The sequence below is a fragment of the Carcharhinus amblyrhynchos genome, chromosome 8, assembly GCF_965287045.1.
Source record: "Carcharhinus amblyrhynchos chromosome 8, sCarAmb.v2.hapA, whole genome shotgun sequence".
Lineage (NCBI taxonomy): Eukaryota > Metazoa > Chordata > Chondrichthyes > Carcharhiniformes > Carcharhinidae > Carcharhinus > Carcharhinus amblyrhynchos.
The window spans coordinates 123,259,685-123,279,435 of NC_137331.1; the positions used below are offsets into that span (position 1 = coordinate 123,259,685).

At 46.9% G+C, this 19,751-nt stretch overlaps 1 protein-coding gene across 1 annotated transcript in view; it reads right to left on the reverse strand.

Annotated features, from left to right (window-relative positions):
• Window positions 1–603: 603 nt before the first annotated feature.
• The window catches only part of LOC145346882 (transcription initiation factor TFIID subunit 4-like), a 137,795-nt gene continuing 118,647 nt past the window's right edge, over window positions 604–19,751 (reverse strand). Inside the window, exon 15 of the mRNA XM_080194743.1 lies at window positions 604–2,828. Coding sequence (XP_080050869.1) covers window positions 2,661–2,828 — 168 coding nt within the window. The 3' untranslated portion in view covers window positions 604–2,660. The remainder of the gene's footprint in view (window positions 2,829–19,751) is intronic.

The following is a 19,751-nucleotide window of genomic DNA, read 5'->3' on the forward strand; positions in this document are numbered from 1 at the left end:
TGTTTTGAACATCAGCTGTCACTGTGCTTCAACATGGTGGCTGCAATATTCTCCAGCCCCTGCCCCCGCAGGCTCCAATATAACAGTGGGTTGGGAGGGAAGGTGAGGGAGACCCAACAGGGAACGGAATAGTAGAGGCTTCGTCAAGATGAATGCTATTCAAGGATGTCCTGTCCTCGTTTTGGAAACAGCCCCCTGCACCCAGAAGAGAGGACAAGCCAGGAAGATCCCGCGATGCGTAGGCGCGCTCGCCCCACCGCCTTGGTCCTGACGCTCCGCGTGACATCCCGCCTTCCAGGCTGGCACTCCTGCCGCTGGATGTCACACACTGCTCGGCTGGAAGCTCGTCCAGGCGCCGTGTTCATTAGGAAGGAGCCGCCTCGCGTGGCCTGGGGCTGAGGCTGAGGGTTCCCTCGCTCTCCCTAAATTGGCCGCTGTAAACCTTTGGTCCCAGGATTGGAGCCGGATCGTGTAACCAATCAAGTTCCGGCAAGCTTCGGCTGCAGATGGAGGGGACGGGTGAGGGGACTGCGGTTGTTGCGCTGTGCGGAGTGGGGGGGGTGGAAATCACAAGAATGCCACTCATACCACTTGCCTACACACACACACACACACACGGGCTGATCCGATAATCTCCCCCTCCCTACATAATAAAACAAAATATTCACCCACCAGCATCAACGTGTCTATTTGCAAGGTACAAGATCAAGGCAAAAGTGAACCTAACAGAGGTGACCACGGCGGGGTGGGGGTAAAGTTATGTTCACAAACATTTATTTACAGAGCGACTGATGGTCCTTCGTGTCTGTGGGCTTACAGTGGCAGGAAGTGAGGGGGAAGAGAAGGAGAACATAACCTGGCCAGGGGGGAAGTGAGATTTCAGGGTGCAGTCATTCACAGAATGGCGATCACTGAACGTCACAGGAAGTCACCAAATCGTTCCAATTTGTTATACTTCATACACAATGGGTAAAGGGAACGTCAGCTGCGTGTGGGTGGTACAGAGCATCCAAACAAAATCCTGACTCGCCGTCTCGGCAGACAATACATTTATCGCGAGGAGGTAACGGAGTGGCTTGTTCAGTTCAGACTGCTTATCATTCCAGTGTGGTCACTATGCTTGGTGGGTCAGTGCGGCTGCACAGGTTCGTCCGTTAACAAATGGCCACTTGATGTGGCTTGTGGTAGCATAAACTGTGCTTGTTAGGGAGGGTGTCAACTCCTTCAACTAGCGCCTAGCAGACTTTTAATGCAGAACCCACCCCCCGCCCTGCAATACATTTGGGTGCAGAGCCACAGCTTTGGCATTCAAATCCTCGAGATACACAAGTCTCTGAACGAAGGGGAAATGGGCTACCCGCTGAAGCCAAACTACACCTTAACAATTACACACAGGCAGCGTCTCTGGACGTGTCCAAACACAGCACAGGAAACACCCTGACTCAAGTGCTCCCGGAAATGGTCTCCACAACCCGTTACCAAAGGGGGAATAAGACGGCACATCCAGAAGGCCTGGGCGTGAGACCAAAACAAGAGGAATGACGGTCTGCGGCACAGCACAGTGTGTGCTAGACAGGGAGTTTTAAATGTCAAGGCTTTAATCCCAATAGTTTATCATTATGGAAACGCTGGGCTGTTAAAGTTAACAGTCTGGCAGCACCAAGTATAGGCGACTGCTCCAAGTCACGACATCTTATCTTGCCCCAAAGCTAAGGATTTGATATTTGTGGATGTGGTGGGGGTGGGATTTCAGCATGATTGGTGAGTGACTCAGTTTAAGATCTATTTAAACCAACAATGAACCAGTCGGGGGTGGGGTGAGAGGTGCAAAATCATTGTCTTATCAACTTAATTTTCCATAACTGCTGGAATGTGGGGTTCTTGTGTTTAAATTACACGCCCTTCTGAAAGCCCACATTTCGAATTGTCAGGAGGCAAGGCTGTGACCCTGAGGAAGGTGAGCGAGATGGGAAAAGCCAGGAACAGGAGATTTCTCTCTCTCCTTGGTGATGAGTGCAGAACTGAGACAGGCACGAGGCAGCTCAGAAACAGTTACAGGGGCACAGAAATCGAACTGGCCCGAGAAACGAAACAGTCGCTGCTACCTAGACTGAACCTCCCTGATGAGGGAAAGCACGACTCACACCGCAGCAAGAGGGAAGACGGGAGGGGCCACACAGAGAGGAGAGCAGGAGGAAAACAAGCAACACATCCCAGAGCAGACAAAGCACATGAGGGCAGTGGAGTGGAGGGGGGGGGGGAAGAGGAGTAACCATTCCAAGTTATTTAACAGCCTTTTGTGTCACAGTTATTAGTAAGGAACTTGGAACAATTGCAGTTGTGTTTTTTTAATAAATAATATATTCCTGTACGGTCCCAGATTTCAGAATCTTTCAGCAGGAGAGAACTAAGTTTCACAAGTGATGCTGGAAAACTCTACATAATCAACACCTGGCCTTCAGCTTCACACCAAAACAAAAATCAAAGTTTTACCCGTCAGTTTTAGCTTTTTTTCTTAAATTAAAAAAAAAGGAAATGTCATGAGAGTAAACAAGGACATCCGAAGTCCAGAATCACAGATTCATGAGGCAATGTCTAGAAATCATTCAGCAGATCTGCCCGTGCAACCAGCACGAATCCAGCATATAGTTTCTTTATCTTCATTTGAGATAGGCTCGGTACAAGAGCAGCGAGTGCTTTGTTGTCCGTTCCTGCTCTAAGCAGAGCATGAGATCCCTGAGATTGACTCGTGTTACTCTCTGCCGTAGGTAGGGTCGGGCCTGCGCTGCCCTCAGTCCGCCAGGTGCACCACTGCTGCCACTTAAGCCCTGCAAAGCGGAACGGGGGGAAGAAAACAGCACACTGTTAGTTACAGGGTAGACCGAAATGGTATCGTGGGCAGCATAAGAACATAAGAAATAGGAGCAGGAGTAGGCCATCCAGCCCTTCGAGCCTGCCCCGCCATTCAATAAGATCATGGCTGATCTGTCGTGGCTCAGTTCCACATTCCCGCCCTCTCCCCATAACCCTTAATCCCCTCGCTTATCAAAAACCCATCAACCCGCGTCTTAAAAATATTTAGCGAGGCAGCCTCCACCACTTCAACGGGCAGAGAATTCCAGAGATTCACCACCCTTTGAGTGAAGAAGTTCCTCCTCAACTCCATTCTAAACCGCCCCCCTTTTATCTTGAGGCTGTGCCCCCTAGTCCTACTGTCCTTTGAGCGGGAAGAGCCTCTCCACCTCTATCCCATCCATCCCATTCATCATTTTATACATCTCAATGAGATCTCCCCTCATTCTTCTAAACTCTAACGAGTACAAGCCTAGTTTATTCAGCCTCTCCTCATAGCTCAACCCCCTCAACTCTGGAATCAGCCTAGTAAACCTCCTCTGTACTCCCTCCAAGGCCAAAATATCCTTGCGTAAGTACGGCGCCCAAAACTGCACACAGTACTCCAGCTGCGGCCTCACCAGTGCCCTATACAGCTGCAGCAAGACCTCCCTACTTTTATATTCAATCCCCCTCGCTACGAAGGCATCATATACCATCACACTACTCTTATTGTGTGGCTGGGGCTGCAAAACATTCACTGTGGGGCAGGATAGTATTACAGTTTAGTAAAGATATTTCCATTGTTTGACCAAGATGCTGAGTACAGCTGAGGCCAAAGGACATCACGTCCACTCTCTGTGCTAATGAAAAGATGTGAAATGAGTTGGGGCAGTTTGGGTCCAATTCCACTGGAGTAATCAATAAAGTCCTTCTGTTGTTTAGGAAATTCTATCTTTAACTGGATGGTACCCGAATGCGGGCAGCATGGGTTTGTGAAGGAGAGGCCATTCCAACAAATAGAACCAAGCAGAATTTTTTGAAGCAACGAGCGAAGTAGTGATCAGGGGAATGCCCACGGATGTTATATCGATTTCTAGGAAGCCTTTAAAGTCCTTCATAAGAGGCGGTATCAGTAATTCCTCCTATCAAAGGCGGTCCTCCCTTCTGGGTGGCAGCATGATCTCAGCGCTGGGTGCTGGCACAGTGGTTAGCTCTGCTGCCTCAAAGCACTAGGGACCCGGGTTCAATTCCCGGCTTGGGGCACTGTCTGTGTGGAGCCTGCATGTTCACCCTGTGTCTGCACGGGTTTCTTCTGGGTGCTCCGGTTTCCTCCCATAGTCCAAAACACATGCTGGTTAGGTGCATTGACCATGCAAAATTCTGCCTCAGAGTACCCGAACAGGCGCCCGAGTGTGGCAACCAGAGGAATTTCACACTAACTTCATTGCAGTGTTAATGTAAGTCTTACTTGGGACTAATAAACAAACTTTTTAAAAAGGTTTTGGGTTCACAGATGGTTTAACCTTGGTCTCACAAGCTTTTCCGCAGTAAGGACTTTGGTTGCTGTCCAGTAGAGGTGGCGATAGATTGGCTGCCCTCTAAGTCTCTCTTGCCATTCTTCCTCCGTGACTGCTCTGATTGATTGGATGGACTTGGCACCATTTTTGGTGGCACAGTGGTTGGCAATGCTGCCTCCCAGTGTCAGGGACCCGGGTTCGATTCCTGGCTTAGGTCACTGTGTGGAGTCTACAAGTTCTCCCCGTTTCTTCCGGGTGCTCCAGTTTCCTCCCACAGTCCAAAAATAAAAGAACAAAAACAGCCCAGGAAACAGGCCCTTCGGCCCAATGAGCCCGCGCCGCCATCTCAACACCATCAGTCCCCCTCTCCACCCACAACCTCTGTCTAATGTTTTATGGCCATCCAGATTGAGGGAATCTGATTTAGGGACAATTTATTCCTGCCAATCAGCCTAACAGCACATCTTTGGGGTTTGGGAGGAAACCGGAGCACCTGGAGAAAACCCACACAAGCACGGGGAGAATGCGCAAACTCCCACAGACACCGGCCCAAATCCATGTATCTGCACAGCAATCAGCGATAGTCACTGAGCTGTCGTCTTGCCCAGTATCTTATCCAGTTTAGGCACACACTAACGACATGAAGCACTAGGCCAATCTCGAACAACCAAGAGCAGCCCCAGTACGACCCAAAATGCGTGAGGGAGGTTGATTAGCCATGCTAAATTAACCCTTAGTATCAGGAGGACTAGCAGGGTAAATACATGGGGCTATGGGGATAGGGACTGGGTGGGATTGTGGTCAGTGCAGACTTGATGGGCCTCCTTCTGCATTGTAGGAATTCTATGATACAATTGCACATCCTCTTCCCATGTCTTGATGCCACAGGGGCTCTGAGAAACACTGTTTTGTGTCCGCCTGGACGCACCCCCTCATGTAGTTCCGAGTAGAGTCCTGTTTGGGCTCTGATGACATGCCCTGGCCACCTCACCTGACATGAGATGATTAAGGTCACTATGGGAGGACACAGGTTTATTCCTGTAGACAGCAACGTTGCTGTTCTAGGGTCTTGCAATGACGTCAATAAATTGCTCACGTTTCCGCACTGGAGAGAAATTTGGGGAGGGCTACTGCCCAATGCCTCTCGAAATGTTCTCCGAAATGGCTCAACTCAGGTTGAGAGCAATTAGGGATGGCAATAACTTCTGGCCCAGCCAGTGGCGCCCACATCCACAAAGAAAAAGGCTGAGTTTAGTGTCAGATATCACTACTCTCAAAAACAGTACTGAACCCCGAACTCCCCCCTTACTCAATTTCTGTGTGTTTATGGGTTGATCTCTTTCCAAAATCCAGTTCAAGTCTTGCCTTTATTTAACTTTAGTTTAGCTACAAGTTAAGGGTGACACAGTGGTTAGCAATGCTGCCTCACACAGTGCCAGGGACCCAACTTTGATTCCAGCTTCGGGTCACTGTCTCTGTGGAGTCTGCACATTCCCCCTCCGTGTTTGAGTGGGTTTCCTCTGGGTGCTCCAGTTTCCTCCCACAGTCTGAAAAACGTGCTGGTTGGGTGCATTGGCCGTGCTAAATTCTCCCTCAATGTACCCGAACAGGCACTGGAGTGTGGCGACTAGGGGATTTTCACAGTAACTTCGTTGCAGTGTTAATGTATGCCTACTTGTGATTAGTAATAAATACATAAATGAATAAACTTTAAAAATTAGTCACTGGTATCAAACAGCCTGCATATAGCAGTTGCGCAGAGAATTAAATAGATCTAATCCCGTAGTCAGTAGGGTTTGACTCAGGGCTTTGGAATTCCAGCTAGTCTGAACACAGGAGGTTTTTGCTCATGCACAGATTAACTAGGATGGAGGCCAACTGGATGGAGCAAAGCTAGAGATTTGGATTTGATTTATTGTATTACACGTATTAGTAACATTTATTGTTTCTTGCGTGCTATACAGACAAAGCATATGGTTCATAGAGAAGGAAAGGAGAGAATGCAGAATGTAGTATTACAGTCATAGCTAGGGTGTAGAGAAAGATCAACTTAATGTGAGGTAGGTTCATTCAAAAGTCAGATGACAGCAAGGAAGAAGCTGTTTTTGAATCGGTTGGTACGTGACCTCAGACTTTTGTATTTTTTTCCTCAATAGAAGGTGGAAGAGAAAATGTCCAGGGTGTGTGATGTCCTTAATTATGCTGGCTGCTTTGCCGAGGCAGTAGGAAGTGTAGACAGAGTCAATGGATGGGAGGCTGGTTTGTGTGATGTATTGGGCTACATTTATAGTTCCTTGCACTCTTGGGCAGAGTAGGAGCTACACCAAGTTGCGATACGACCAGAAAGAATGCTTTCTATGGTCCATCTGTAAAAGTTGGAGAGAGTCATAGCGGACATGCCAAATTTCCTTAGTCTCCTGAGAAAGTAGACATTGTGGACTGTACCGAAGTTGGGTAGTTGGCGAATGAGGCAACGTGGCACAGTGGGGAAGAGGTGCTGTTCTAACCCTTTACATAACTAAAAAAAATGTCTGAGAGAAGGTGGAGAGACCAGAGAGCTGAAGACAGGTGAGTAAGCAAGGAGAGATTGGCTGGTGAGTTTTATGATCTCCTTTTGTTCCCTAAGCTGGGGCAGCATGGTAGTACAGCGGTCAGCACTGCTGCTTCACAGCTCCAGGGACCTGGGTTCGATTCCTGACTTGGGTCACTGACTGTGTGGAGTTTGCACATTCTCCCCGTGTATGTGTGGGTTTCCTCCAGGTGCTCCGGTTTCCTCCCAAAGATGTGCGGGTTAGGTTGTTTGGCCGTGCTAAAATTGCCCCTTAGTGTCCTGAGATGCGTAGGTTAGAGGGATTACTGGGTAAATATGTAGGGATATGGGGGTAGGGCCTGGGTGGGATTGTGGTCGGTGCAGACTCGATGGGCCAAATGGCCTCTTTCTGCACTGTAGGGTTTAGAACAAAGAACAGTACAGCACAGGAAACAGACCCTTCGGCCCTCCAAGCCTGTGCCGCTCATTGGCCCAATTAAACCATTTGTTTGTATCCCTTCATTCCCAGTCTGCTCATGTGATTCTATAATTTCTTCCTATGATTCTAGCAGCTTAATCTATCATGGCAGTGAGACGAGGGGTTTCCCTGGAAAGGATGTCGTACTTTTCATTCTAGCTGTTGTTTGAAACGACCCATTTACACACAGCAAGCTCCCAGAAAAACAGTATGACGAGATAATTCTTTGAACAAGTAATGTTGGTTAAGTTCCTTGAACACTCATTTGGATGAAACACAGTGCACTCAGGAAAACAGTTACCTTACAGTGACTACTACGCTTGATATCCATTCTCCAACACCTCTGTATTGTGGCTGTAATACATACCATCTACATGCTTACCTCTACAGTATCTCTCAAGCCCAACAAACAGAAGGAACATCAAGGCAGACAGGGGCAGCAATATGATAGAACACCATCATCTCCAATTCACACATGGGTTATACGTATTATCTCCATCACTACCAAATTCCTGGAACACTTGACCCCAATGTATGGTCCTGGGCACCATCACAAGGCCTGCAGTGGCTCAAGAAGGAAGGCCACTTGCTTGAACGTAGTGTAACCAGGAACAGTTAATTATCAAATGTCATTTGATGCTCAGCACCATAAGGAGACAACAGCAGCTGAGCCCGAGAGAAGAAGTGTGATTGACTGCTCTTCGCCATCACGGCAAGTTTGGCTGAGTGTGACATTAAGGAGCCCTCGCAAAACTGGAGTCAGTGGGAATCAGAGGGAAAACTCCACTGGAGTCACACCTAGGACAAAGGAAGATGTTTATCTTGGTTGGAGGCGACCTCAATCCCAATCTGCAGGTGTCCCTCAGGGAGTGTCCTAGACCTAACCATCTTCAGCTGCTTCATCAATGATTTTCCTTCCGTCATAAGGTCAGAAGTAGGGATGTTCAGTACTATTTACGCCTCCTCAGACTCTGAAGCAGTCTGGGTCCATATTGCAAAGCAACATTCAGGCTTAGTCTAGTAAGTGGCAAGTAGCATTTGCACCAAATGGGAGCCAGAAATGACCACCTCGGCTAAAAGACAGCCTCATTATCTTCCTTTGACATCCAATGGAATTAGCAATAGCCTGACCAGAACATGAACCAGCCATATAAATACTGTTGCTGCAAGAATAAGTCAGAGCTTTGGAACTATAATCGCTGTTCCTTCACTGCTGCTGGGTCAAAATCCTGGAACCCCCTCCCTAACCATGCTGTGGGTGTACCTAGGGATGGGCAACAAACGGTGGCCCAGCCATTGACACATTCATCCCATGTATATGTAACAAAAACAACAGCCATGAGCTAGAAAAGATGCTGAAGAGGGTAGGGTAAGAACAGAGTGCTGAGATATGGGGAGGTGATGTTGGGTCAGACTGGCATAGAATGAGAGGCCATGAGGGAATTTCAACACAAGGGATAAAGTAATCCAAATCACTGGTGACTGGAGCCCCTCGCAGTCAGCAAGGAGTGATGCGTGTGCTGCACTGGAGCAGGATATGATTCAGGTATAGATTTCATCAGCTTAAATAGACAGTGAGTGGGTGGCTGCTGGGAGGAAGACCTGGAAGGAGAGTAGAAGCGACAAAGGGGTGGCAGAAGGTCCAAACAGCAGAGAGCGGGCATGTGGCAGAGACGGGGGATGTTAGTGTGGAGCTCACAGGGAGGCTGGATGGAGGAGGAGACCATGGGGTAGGGAAGGCAGACTGCAGACTTAAGACATTAAAAAGGGGTACCACTGCCAAATTATTGCTCCTTGAAACTGCACCTTGTTTTGGAGGAAAAATGAACTATACCCTGGCAGATATATGTGGGAAACATCCTACCTTAAGGAGACAAACATCAAGTGTGATAATTAAGAGGGATTACTGTCAATGACAAACTTAAGAAGCTGAGGGCATTCTCTTACAACAGGAAGGCATACAACCATTGAATTTTATTCAAAGAAAATCATAGAAGCCCTACAGTGCAGAAGGAAACCATTCGGCCCATCGGGTCTGCACTGACCACAATCCCACCCAGGCTGTATTCTCATAACCCCACGTATTTACCCTGCTAATCCCCTGACACTAGGGTCAATTTATCATGGCCAATCTATTTAACCTGCACATCTTTGGAGTGTGGGTAGAAACTGGAGCACCCAGCAGAAATCCACGCAGAGATGGGGAGAACCTGCAGACTCCACACAGGCAGTGATCAGAGGCTGCAAATCGAACCTGGGTCCCTGGCATCGTGAGGCAGCAGTGCCAACTACTGTGCCACCATGCCAACCTTACTTTATATTCATTTACAAAATATTTTTAAAGCTGTGTATTAAGTTATTAACCGTATATGCACGGAGACAAGATGCACGCACGTGCGCGCACACACAAACGAGGAGAAGGGGTGCTGGAGATGGACAGTTATAAATGTGCAAGTTATCACAGCTCACAATCACCATTTATAAAGCACCACCATTCATCAACCAGTGACCTGCCCAGCTTTGGACAGCAGCCTCTCTGATAACCTAGCACCAGATCTCGGTGATGACTCTATTCAAGTCATTCGAATGAAAGCCAGTGTACATGGTCCATTTCCAACCACGAGAACCGTTTCCTCAGCCTCTGGTCTGCAAAGACGACTTTCCTTTTTGGGGGGTGGGGGTAAATCACCCCCCGCCGGACGCAGTGTGTTGCATCTAACTTCAAGACTGGGTTTGATTCGAAACTCACCAGCGTCTGTCTAAGATCTCAGGTGTGTGAGATGAAGGCAGGGTGGATCTCAGGTAAAGCAGGGGCCTGCACAGATAGAAAAAGGTTAAAGTTCAAGCCGAGGGGGGGGGGGGGGGGGGGGGGGGGGGGTGGTGGTGGTGGTGGTGGTCACGTGATTAACTGGAACACCGTCAAAGGAAAACTGCTCTGCGTGACTGTGGAGGCAGGGTTGAAAAGGAGGTCACTTCAACAGGATGGAGTGAAAGGCCCAAGGCAATGTTATAAATGAAACACGACCACTGGGGAGTTTCTGTAACCCGGCAGCCGTGTCCTTTAACGATTCACAGTCAGTCATCGCCCAAGCTACAGGGAAGTGCTTTTATGCAACCATTAACTCCACTGGCAAATTAACCCAGGGTGAGAGAATGTAATGATAATCTATCTGAGCTTCGCAGTGCAAGCGAGAACACACTTTCTTAAAAAAAAGGAAAACTTTTTAAAATGAGGAAGTGTGTTACTCCCGTCAAACACAATGTCGACTCTTAACGGCTGATACTTTATCACCACGTGCACTGGGGGAGGGAGACACGAAAAATCAAACAAATCCAAACCGAGTGAGATCATTTCCAGGCTTTAAATTGTAAAGCTTATTAAAAACTTACAGTTCAAACCACGGAAAGAATTTCATTAACAGGCTCAGCATCAACTGTGCGGCAAGAAAGGTTTCAATCAAGTACAAAGGGCTACAAATTAAGGATTCTCTTTACCAATTCACAAACTACAAGCTTGAATGAATTAAATCAAACGGAGTCTTCCCCCTCCAACCATTAGCGGAGCAGCGCTTTGCAAGGTCTGGTTCAGAGGATTAACACCACAAAAAAAAAGATGCAGGCGATATTCCATCAGATTCTGCAACAGAACAAAACACAGAAGCTCACTCCATCACCATTGGAAGTACCCTGAAGACTAAACTCTCGAATCGTTGCCCTTCACACTCTGTTACTACTCTCCTTTGGAGACCTACATTACTGTAGCATCTCCCTTGCACCTAGAAGCTCAAAGTACAGGGAGAATTTGCATTTATATTACACCTTTCCCACTCGCTGGATGTCCCAAAGCTATTTGCAGTCAATGAAATACTTTTGAAGTGTAGCCACTGTGGCGATGCAGGAAGCCGGGCACAGCAAGGTCCCAAGCAGCAACGTGATGGCCATGCCAGGGGTGATGCCACCCCAAGCTTCTCACCAACTTTTACAGATGCACTATAGAAAGCATTCTTTCTGGTTACATCACAGCTTGGTATGGCTCCTGCTCTGCCCAAGACCATAAGAAACTACAAAGGGTTGTGAACGAAGCCCAATCCATCACTCAAACCAGCCTCCCATCCATTAACTCTGTCTACACTTGCCTCGGAAAAGCAGCCAGCGCAATCAAGGATCCAACTCACCCTGAACATTCGCTCTTCCGTCTTCTTCTGTTGGGCAGTAGATACAAAAGTCTGACGTCACATATCAACCAACTCAAGAACAACCTTTTTCCCTGCTGCCAAATGTTTGAATGGACCTACCTCACATTTCTCTACACCCTAGCTGTGAGCGTAACACTACATTCTGACTTCCTCCTTTTTCTTCTCTATGAACAGTACGCTTTGTCTGTATAGCACGCAAGAAACAATACTTTTCACTGTATACTAATACATGTGACAATAATAAATCAAATCAAAAACCTCACACTGAACTGAGCTAAGCTATAATCCTATATCCATACATTCATATTTCTGAACACAAGTTACTGAATATTATTAAGGTGCAAGGATATTGGCCAATTCCAATCACTTTGAGAGGGTGATGCAACAGTAGTAATGCAGGGACCCTGGTAACACTCGGATCCTGCGTTCAACCCCCATCATGGCAAATGGTGAAATTGGAATTCCATAAAAATCTGGAGTTTCACAATGACCATGAAACCACTGTCAATTATTGTAAAATCCCATTTGGTTCACTAATGTTCTTTAGGGAAGGAAATCTGTCATCCTTACCTAGTTGGGTCTACATGATTTGAAGGAGGAATTAAACCAGATGGATCACTCAGCATTGACCTAGGCACCAGAAACCACAGCAAACGTTTTAAAAATTCATTTGTACAGGATGAGGGCATCTCCGGCTAGACCAGCATTTGTTGCTCATCCCTAACTGCCTTTCAGAAGGTGATGGTGAGCTGCCTTCTTGAGCCGCTGCAGTCCATGTGGTGTAGGTACACCCACAGTGCTGTTAGGGAGAAAGTTCCAGGATTTTAACCTAGTGACAGTGAAGGAACAGTGATATACTCCCAAGTCAGGATGGTGAGCAAGTTGGAGGGGAATCTCCAGGTGGTGGTGTTCCCATGTGTCTGCTGCCCTTGTCCTTCTAGATGGTAACGGTCGTGGGATTGGAAGGCGTTGCCTAAGGAGTCTTTGTTGAGTTGTGAATGTCATAGATAGTGCATGTAGCTGCCACTGTTCATTGGTGGTGGACAGAGCGAATGTTTGTGGAAGGGGTGGCAACCAATGGGCTGCTTTGTCCTGGATGGCGTCAAGTATTTTCAGTGTTATTGGAGCTGCATTCATCTAGGCAAGTGGAGAATATTCCATCCCACTCCTGACTTGTGCCTTGTAAGTGGTGGACACACTTTGGGGAGGCAGGAGGTGAGTTATTCGCCATGGGATTCCCAGCCTTTGACCTGCTCTGACTGAGTAGCTTGCTGGACTATTTTACAGAGGGCATGTAAGATGTTGATATTCGGGGATTCAGTGATGGTAATGCCATTGAATGACAAGAGGCAATGGTTAGATCCACTCAGGTTGGAGATGGGCATTGCCTGGCACTTGTATGGCACAAATGTCACTTGGCACTTCCAAACCTGGATATTGTCCAGATCTTGCTACATTTGGACATGGACTTCTTCAGCATGAGTCGTTGCAAATGATACTGAACATTGTGCAGTCATCAGCAAAGATCCCTGCTTGTGACATGATGATGGAAAAGAGGTCATTGATGAAGATGGTTGGGAGGCTTCTTTGTCCATGTCTGACTTGACATTATGAATCTTCAGAGGGCCCTGAATCAATGCTCAGGACATCCAGCTGTATACCACTCTGTTGTGCCTATTCTGTCGGTGACACAGGACATACCCAGGAATGGTAATCTTGGTATCTGGGACATTATCTGTAAGCTATTACCCCATGAGTTTAACGACATCAGGCTGATATTGGTTGACTCATCAGTGAGACAGCTCCCCCAGTTTTAGCACAAGCATTTACCATTTATTTACCATTTATATAGATGATCTGGAGGAGGGAACCGAGTGCAGGGTGTCGAAATTTGCTGATGACACCAAGATTGGGGGAAAGGCAAATTGTGCGGAGGGTGTGGAGAGTCTGCAGAAGGATCTAGATAGGCTGGGCGAATGGGCCAGGAAATGGCAAATGGAATTTAATGTTGGCAAGTGTGAGGTGGTCCACTTTGGTAGGAAGAATGGTAGGAAGGACTATTACTTACGTGGCGAAAAACTGCAGCAGGCGACGGTGCAGAGGGACCTCGGGGTCCTTGTGCATGAGTCGCAAAAACCCAGCCTGCAGGTGCAGCAGGTGGTCAGGAAGGCGAATGGGATGCTGGCCTTCATAGCGAGGGGGATTGAATATAAAAGTAGGGAGGTCTTGCTGCAGCTGTATAGGGCATTGGTGAGGCCGCAGCTGGAGTACTGTGTGCAGTTTTGGGCGCCGCACCTGCGCAAGGATATTTTGGCCTTGGAGGGAGTGCAGAGGAGGTTTACTAGGCTGATACCGGAGTTGAGGGGGTTGAGCTATGAGGAGAGGCTGAATAAACTAGGCTTGTACTCGTTAGAGTTTAGAAGAATGAGGGGAGATCTCATTGAGACGTATAAGATGATGAATGGGATGGATAGGATAGAGGTGGAAAGACTCTTCCCGCTCAAAAAAGACAGTAGGACTAGGGGGCACAGCCTCAAGATAAAGGGGGGGCAGTTCAGAACGGAGTTGAGGAGGAACTTCTTCACTCAAAGGGTGGTGAATCTCTGGAATTCTCTGCCCGTTGAAGTGGTGGAGGCTGCCTCGCTAAATATTTTTAAGAAGCGGGTTGATGGGTTTTTGATAAGAGAGGGGATTAAGGGTTATGGGGAGAGGGCGGGAAAGTGGAACTGAGCCACGACAGATCAGCCATGATCTTATTGAATGGCGGGGCAGGCTCGAAGGGCCAGATGGCCTACTCCTGCTCCTATTTCTTATGTTCTTATGTTCTTATGTTCTTATTAGATGTTCGTAAGGAGGACTTTGTTAGATCGACAGGGCTGGATTAGCCTTTGGCATTTCCGATGGCAAGTTCAAAGCTGGGTGATCTGTCTCTGGGTTTCACTGGTTTTTGTTTCCTTTGTAGAGGTTGAACTGAGTAGCTTGCTGGACTATTTTACTGAGGGCATGTAAGAGTCAACCAAATTGCCGTGGCTCTGGAGTCATATGTTGGCCAGACCAGGTAAGGATAGCAGATTTCCTTCCCTAAAGTGAACCAGATGGGTTTTTCTGACAATCAGCAATGTTCATCAGTGGATGCTTAATTCCGATTTTTTGCATCGAATTCAAATTCCACCATCTGCTGTGGCGGGATTCTAACCCAGGTCTTTAGAACATTAGCTACATTTCTGGATTAATAATCTAGTGATAACAGTGAATAATAGTGGACTCAGATGAATGAAGAAGCAGTGCTCCTAAAGCTCATGATTCCAAATAACCGTGTTGGACTTTAACCTGATGTTGTGAAACTTCTTACTGTGCCCACCCCAGTCCAATGCCAGCATCTCCACATTATTCAGTAATTAGGGAGACATATCATTTATAAGTAGAATCAATAGTCCCTCGTGGTATATTTCCTACCTGGTGCCAGGGTGAAGGACAACTTTTTTTTTTTAACGACAATTGATAATGGTTTCATGGTCATCAGTAGGCTTCTATTTCTAGATTTTTAAAACGAGTTTTAAATTCTACCATAGGCCATGGTGGAACTCAAACCCAGATCCCCAAGAGCATCAAAACAAGCAAAATATTGCAGATGCTGGAATCTGAACAGAAGGAGTTGGAAAAACTCAGCAGGTTTGCCAGCATCCATCAGGACAGAAACATGTTTAACATTTCGAGTCACGGACCCTTTGTCAGAACTGAAACGAGAGAGAGAACGTTTGGAGCAAAAATACCTGCAACAAAAGGTAGCAACTTTAAGATAAATGGTGTGAGCGAGTGTCTTCCATTGAGGTAACACATGGATGGGATATTACAAAAAAAGGGGGGTGGGGTTTAGATCGAGGAGAAAGGTCACAATTTAAACTACTGAACTCAACGTTTGAGTCCTGAAGAATTTGCTGTGTGCATACTGGCTGCTGCATTTCCATCAGTGAATATAAAAGGCTTTGAGAGGCCCAATCATTGCAAAGAGTGCGCAAGGTTGCCTTTCTTTCCATTACCTTTTGCAATTTCATTAACACACAAGATCACCTTATGAATAACTTGCAAAAATATATGGCGCGAAGTGGAAAGATCATTACCAGCTACTCCAGTAGTTTGGTGAGAACCAATTCATACATAATTATGCTGCCGATTAGAGATTAAAGGGGTACAGCCCTGAACAACGAAGTTCAATCATCTTCCTGGAACCGAAGTTCACTTGTGTCAGCAATATATTTGGTTTTATGGACGGGCAGTTCAGCAAGGCTGCTGTACAATTTATTTTCGTTAATTTGATGTGGTCTGGGAATTGCTGGCAAGGCTAGCATTTGTTGCCCATCTCTATCTATCCTTGAGAAAATGGCAATGAGTCATCTTCTTAAATACAATGGAGTGGCTTGAGAGGACCACTTGGAGTCAGTCACATCACTGTGGGTCTGGAGCCACATGTTGGTCAGACCGGGTGAGGACAGCACAATGGTTAGGGCTGCTGCCTCACAATACCAGGGACCCGGATTCGATTCTGGCCTTGGGGGACTGTGAGTGTGGAGTTCACACGTTCTCCCCGTGTTTGCGTGGGTTTCCTCCGGGTGCTCCGGTTTCTTCCCACAGTCCAGAGAGACAGGCTAGATTCAATACAGATATACAGAGGTTTGGAATGCACTACCAAGCAAGATGGTTGACACAGACACACAGGATAATTTGAAACTTACCTAGATAGCCACATGAACAGACTGGAAATAGAGGGATACAAATAGATGGCCTAGTTAGGAACACATGATCGGTGCAGGCTTGGAGGGCTGAAGGGACCGTTCTCCTGTACTGTACACGCTCAACAATTCTCAGGCCTACACCAGTTTTCAAACATTTAAATGGGGTCACAATGGGGGAAAGGGGTTGGGGAGCACTGCAGTGTACCCCCTTTTAAAACTGTACCATTTACTTTACAGTCTCTCTTCTCACTGCTCCCTCACACACATTGCCATTAAATTCCATCTGTCAAGTTTTCAGTTCACAAAAATAAAGACTTTGATTTATTTTCCTTCAAATATGGCCTCCTCCTGTACCATAAATGAGTTGAAGACTAGGGCTCTATAAATATCACCCTGACAGCACTGAGAAATGGGAACTCTCTATTCACACCCACTAACCCTGCATGGGCAAGGAAACAGTGCAACATTATGAAGACTGGCACACCATTCAGGTGGCTATTGATATCAAGCCCAGAGGGCTCTTATTAGGCTCTTTGTTCGAATAGGGCTTTGAATAGAAATGGATACTGGCTGTTAATGGATATCTGGAGAGAGAGAGAAAAAATACATTGTTCTGGCAGGAACCAATGTTCCTCGGGCAATCTGAAACTGAATTCCAGAAACAAAATTCAACTCCTGAGCCAGGCTCGCCCAGGGTAGCTCCAGAGTTACCCAGAGGCCTGGCTGGGAAAATTCCAATCTATTGGTCTCCCTGCAGTCTTCACAAAAGAATTCTCACCAGCTATCTGTGGTAACATGTACCGATATAGGGGCTCCACTATAAAACAAAGGCAGACGTACAGGATCCAGGAAGTAGGAACAGACCATTTGGCCCTTTGAACTGTCTTTGTCATTCATGGCTGATAGATTGTGGTTTCAACTCCACTTTCCTGTCTGTGCCCTCCACCCCGACGACCCTCGATTGTCGATCAAAGGTATATGTAACTCAGCCTTGAATAGAGCAGGCAGGTAATTGGAACTGAACCACTTTCAGATCAGCCATGATCTTATTGAATGGCAGGGCAGGCTTGAGGGGCTAGATGACCTACTCCTCCTCCTGTTTCTTAACGCACTTATGTTCCTAGTCAATGATTTTGCGGAAGAGAATTCCACAAAGTATCAACCCTCTGTGAGAAGAATTTCCTCATTGCCACCTTAGACAGGGGACGCCTCATTTTTAAACCATTTCCACTAGATCTCACACGCAGAAACATCCTCTCAGCATCCAGCCCATGAAGCTCCCTCAGAATCTTACAATACTCAATTGAGATGAGCGTCATTCCCACGACGACCAAGCTCTGGTGCAGATCCTGAACTGGACCCTTCCTGACCAGAGGACAGCGCACATCCCAAGTGGGCCACTTGGGCTTGACGCCGCAGAGATGTTGGACTCAGCGACCAGAAGGCTGGTCAAAGATGTAGGTCCAAGACACATCTAATAGGAGAAAGTCGTGGTGATAAGGAAGAGAAATTTAGGGAGGAAATTCCAGAGTTTAGGGCCGTATCAGCTGAAGCTGCCACCAACGGTAGGTTGCTTACGAGGTCAGAGTTACACAAGGGATGGATATCTGATACCTTGAAACACACAACATTTGAGGTCTCTGGAGTAAAAGTTACCCGAAAGATTATTTGACAATATAACATTCTGTTCATCCCACATTCGGGTTGCAACACCCGATGAGATAGCTGAGGAAGCACAGTCTAATGTTCATTTCAGAGAATCATCCGGCCCATCAAGTCTGCAGTAACTCTCTCTGACAGAGTACTCCTCCCCTCCCCACACACACAATTCTTGTATCTCCACACATTTACCATGGAAATCCATTCAACCTACACAACTCAAGAGTCATAGGTGTTTAGAGAATGGAAATAGGCCCTTCCGCCCGACTTGTCCAAGCTGCCTTGTTTTTACCACTGAGCTAGTCCCAACTGTCCACATTTGGCCCATATCCCTCTATACCCATCTTATCCGTGTAACTGTCTAAGTAGAACATAGGACACTACAGCACAAACAGGCCCTTCGGCCCACAAGTTGTGCCGATCATATCCATACCTACCAGGCCATAGGACTATCTGTAACTCCCAATCCCATATACTCATCCAGAAGTCTCTTAAAAGACCCCAGCGAGTTCGCCTCTACTACCACCACCGACGGCAGCCGATTCCACTCACTCACCACCCTCTGAGTGAAAGACTTACCCCTAACATCTCCTCTGTACTTGCTCCCCAGCACCTTAAACCTGTGTCCTCTTGTATCGACCATTTCAGCCCTGGGAAATAGTGTCCGAGAATCCACCCTCTCCATTCCTCTCAACATTTTATAAACTTGTCAGGTTGCCTCTCAACCTTTGTCTCTCAAGGGAGAAGAGACCTAGCTCCCTCAACCTATCTTCATAAGGCATGCCTCCCAATCCAGGCAACATCCTTGTAAATGTCCTCTGCACCCTCTGAATAGCTTCCACATCCTTCCAGTAGTGAGGCTTTTTAAAAGACAAAATTGTACCCGCCTCGACTACTTGGGGCATTAAGAGGCAATTTAGCATGGCCATTCCACATAACCTGCACGTCCTGCGGCGTGTGGGAGGAAACTGGAGCACCCAAAGGAAACACGGAGAACGTGCAGACTCCACACAATCACTCAAGCCGGGAACTGAATGCGGATCCCGGACGCTGTGAGACAGCGGTGATATCCACTGTGTGAACGTGCAAAATAGATTTTACATTGTCGGTTATTCAAAAGCATCAAGTTATTAGTAAAACCGAGCTCATCGTGATCTTTCACGTATTAGAGACAGTGCTTCGTAAGGCAGCATTGGGTGTGGAAAAATAAATAGGCTTCAGTCAGAGTGAATCAGTGCCACTCAGCACCCGAATGAAATAAGGTCTAGCTTCTACAAAAGTAATGCTTAGTAGTCCTTACTATTTTTTATTTTAAGTAGACTTTAAGCAGTGCAGTCAATACAAATGGAGTTGACTGTATTTGTACAAGTTATTACCTGCCCAGTAAATGCCATTTATTCAAGATTGCCAGAAGTTAGAATGTTTGTACCAATGTCTGATCATACTGGAACACATGCTTTGGGGGTAACACCGGTCGCCACATTCAGCTTTAGATGTCAAAATTTGTGCTTACCCTCAGAAAACCCAATTCAATAAACAAGAAGTACTCTTATTGTCTGATGAGGAAAGTTTATACTGGGATCTCCGATCTGGCTGTCCATTCAATACTCAATAACCCAGGAATTGTCCATTTGCAAAGCCTTAGAATTACTCCTTTCCCACTCAGCTAAAGGCAGATAAATATCAACATCTTCCCTACAACAGAAATCAACAGCACACAATCAGGCATTCGGCCCAACTGGTCCATGCTGGTGTTCATTTTCCACATGAACCTCTCCTCACCTCACTTCACTACAGCTTAAC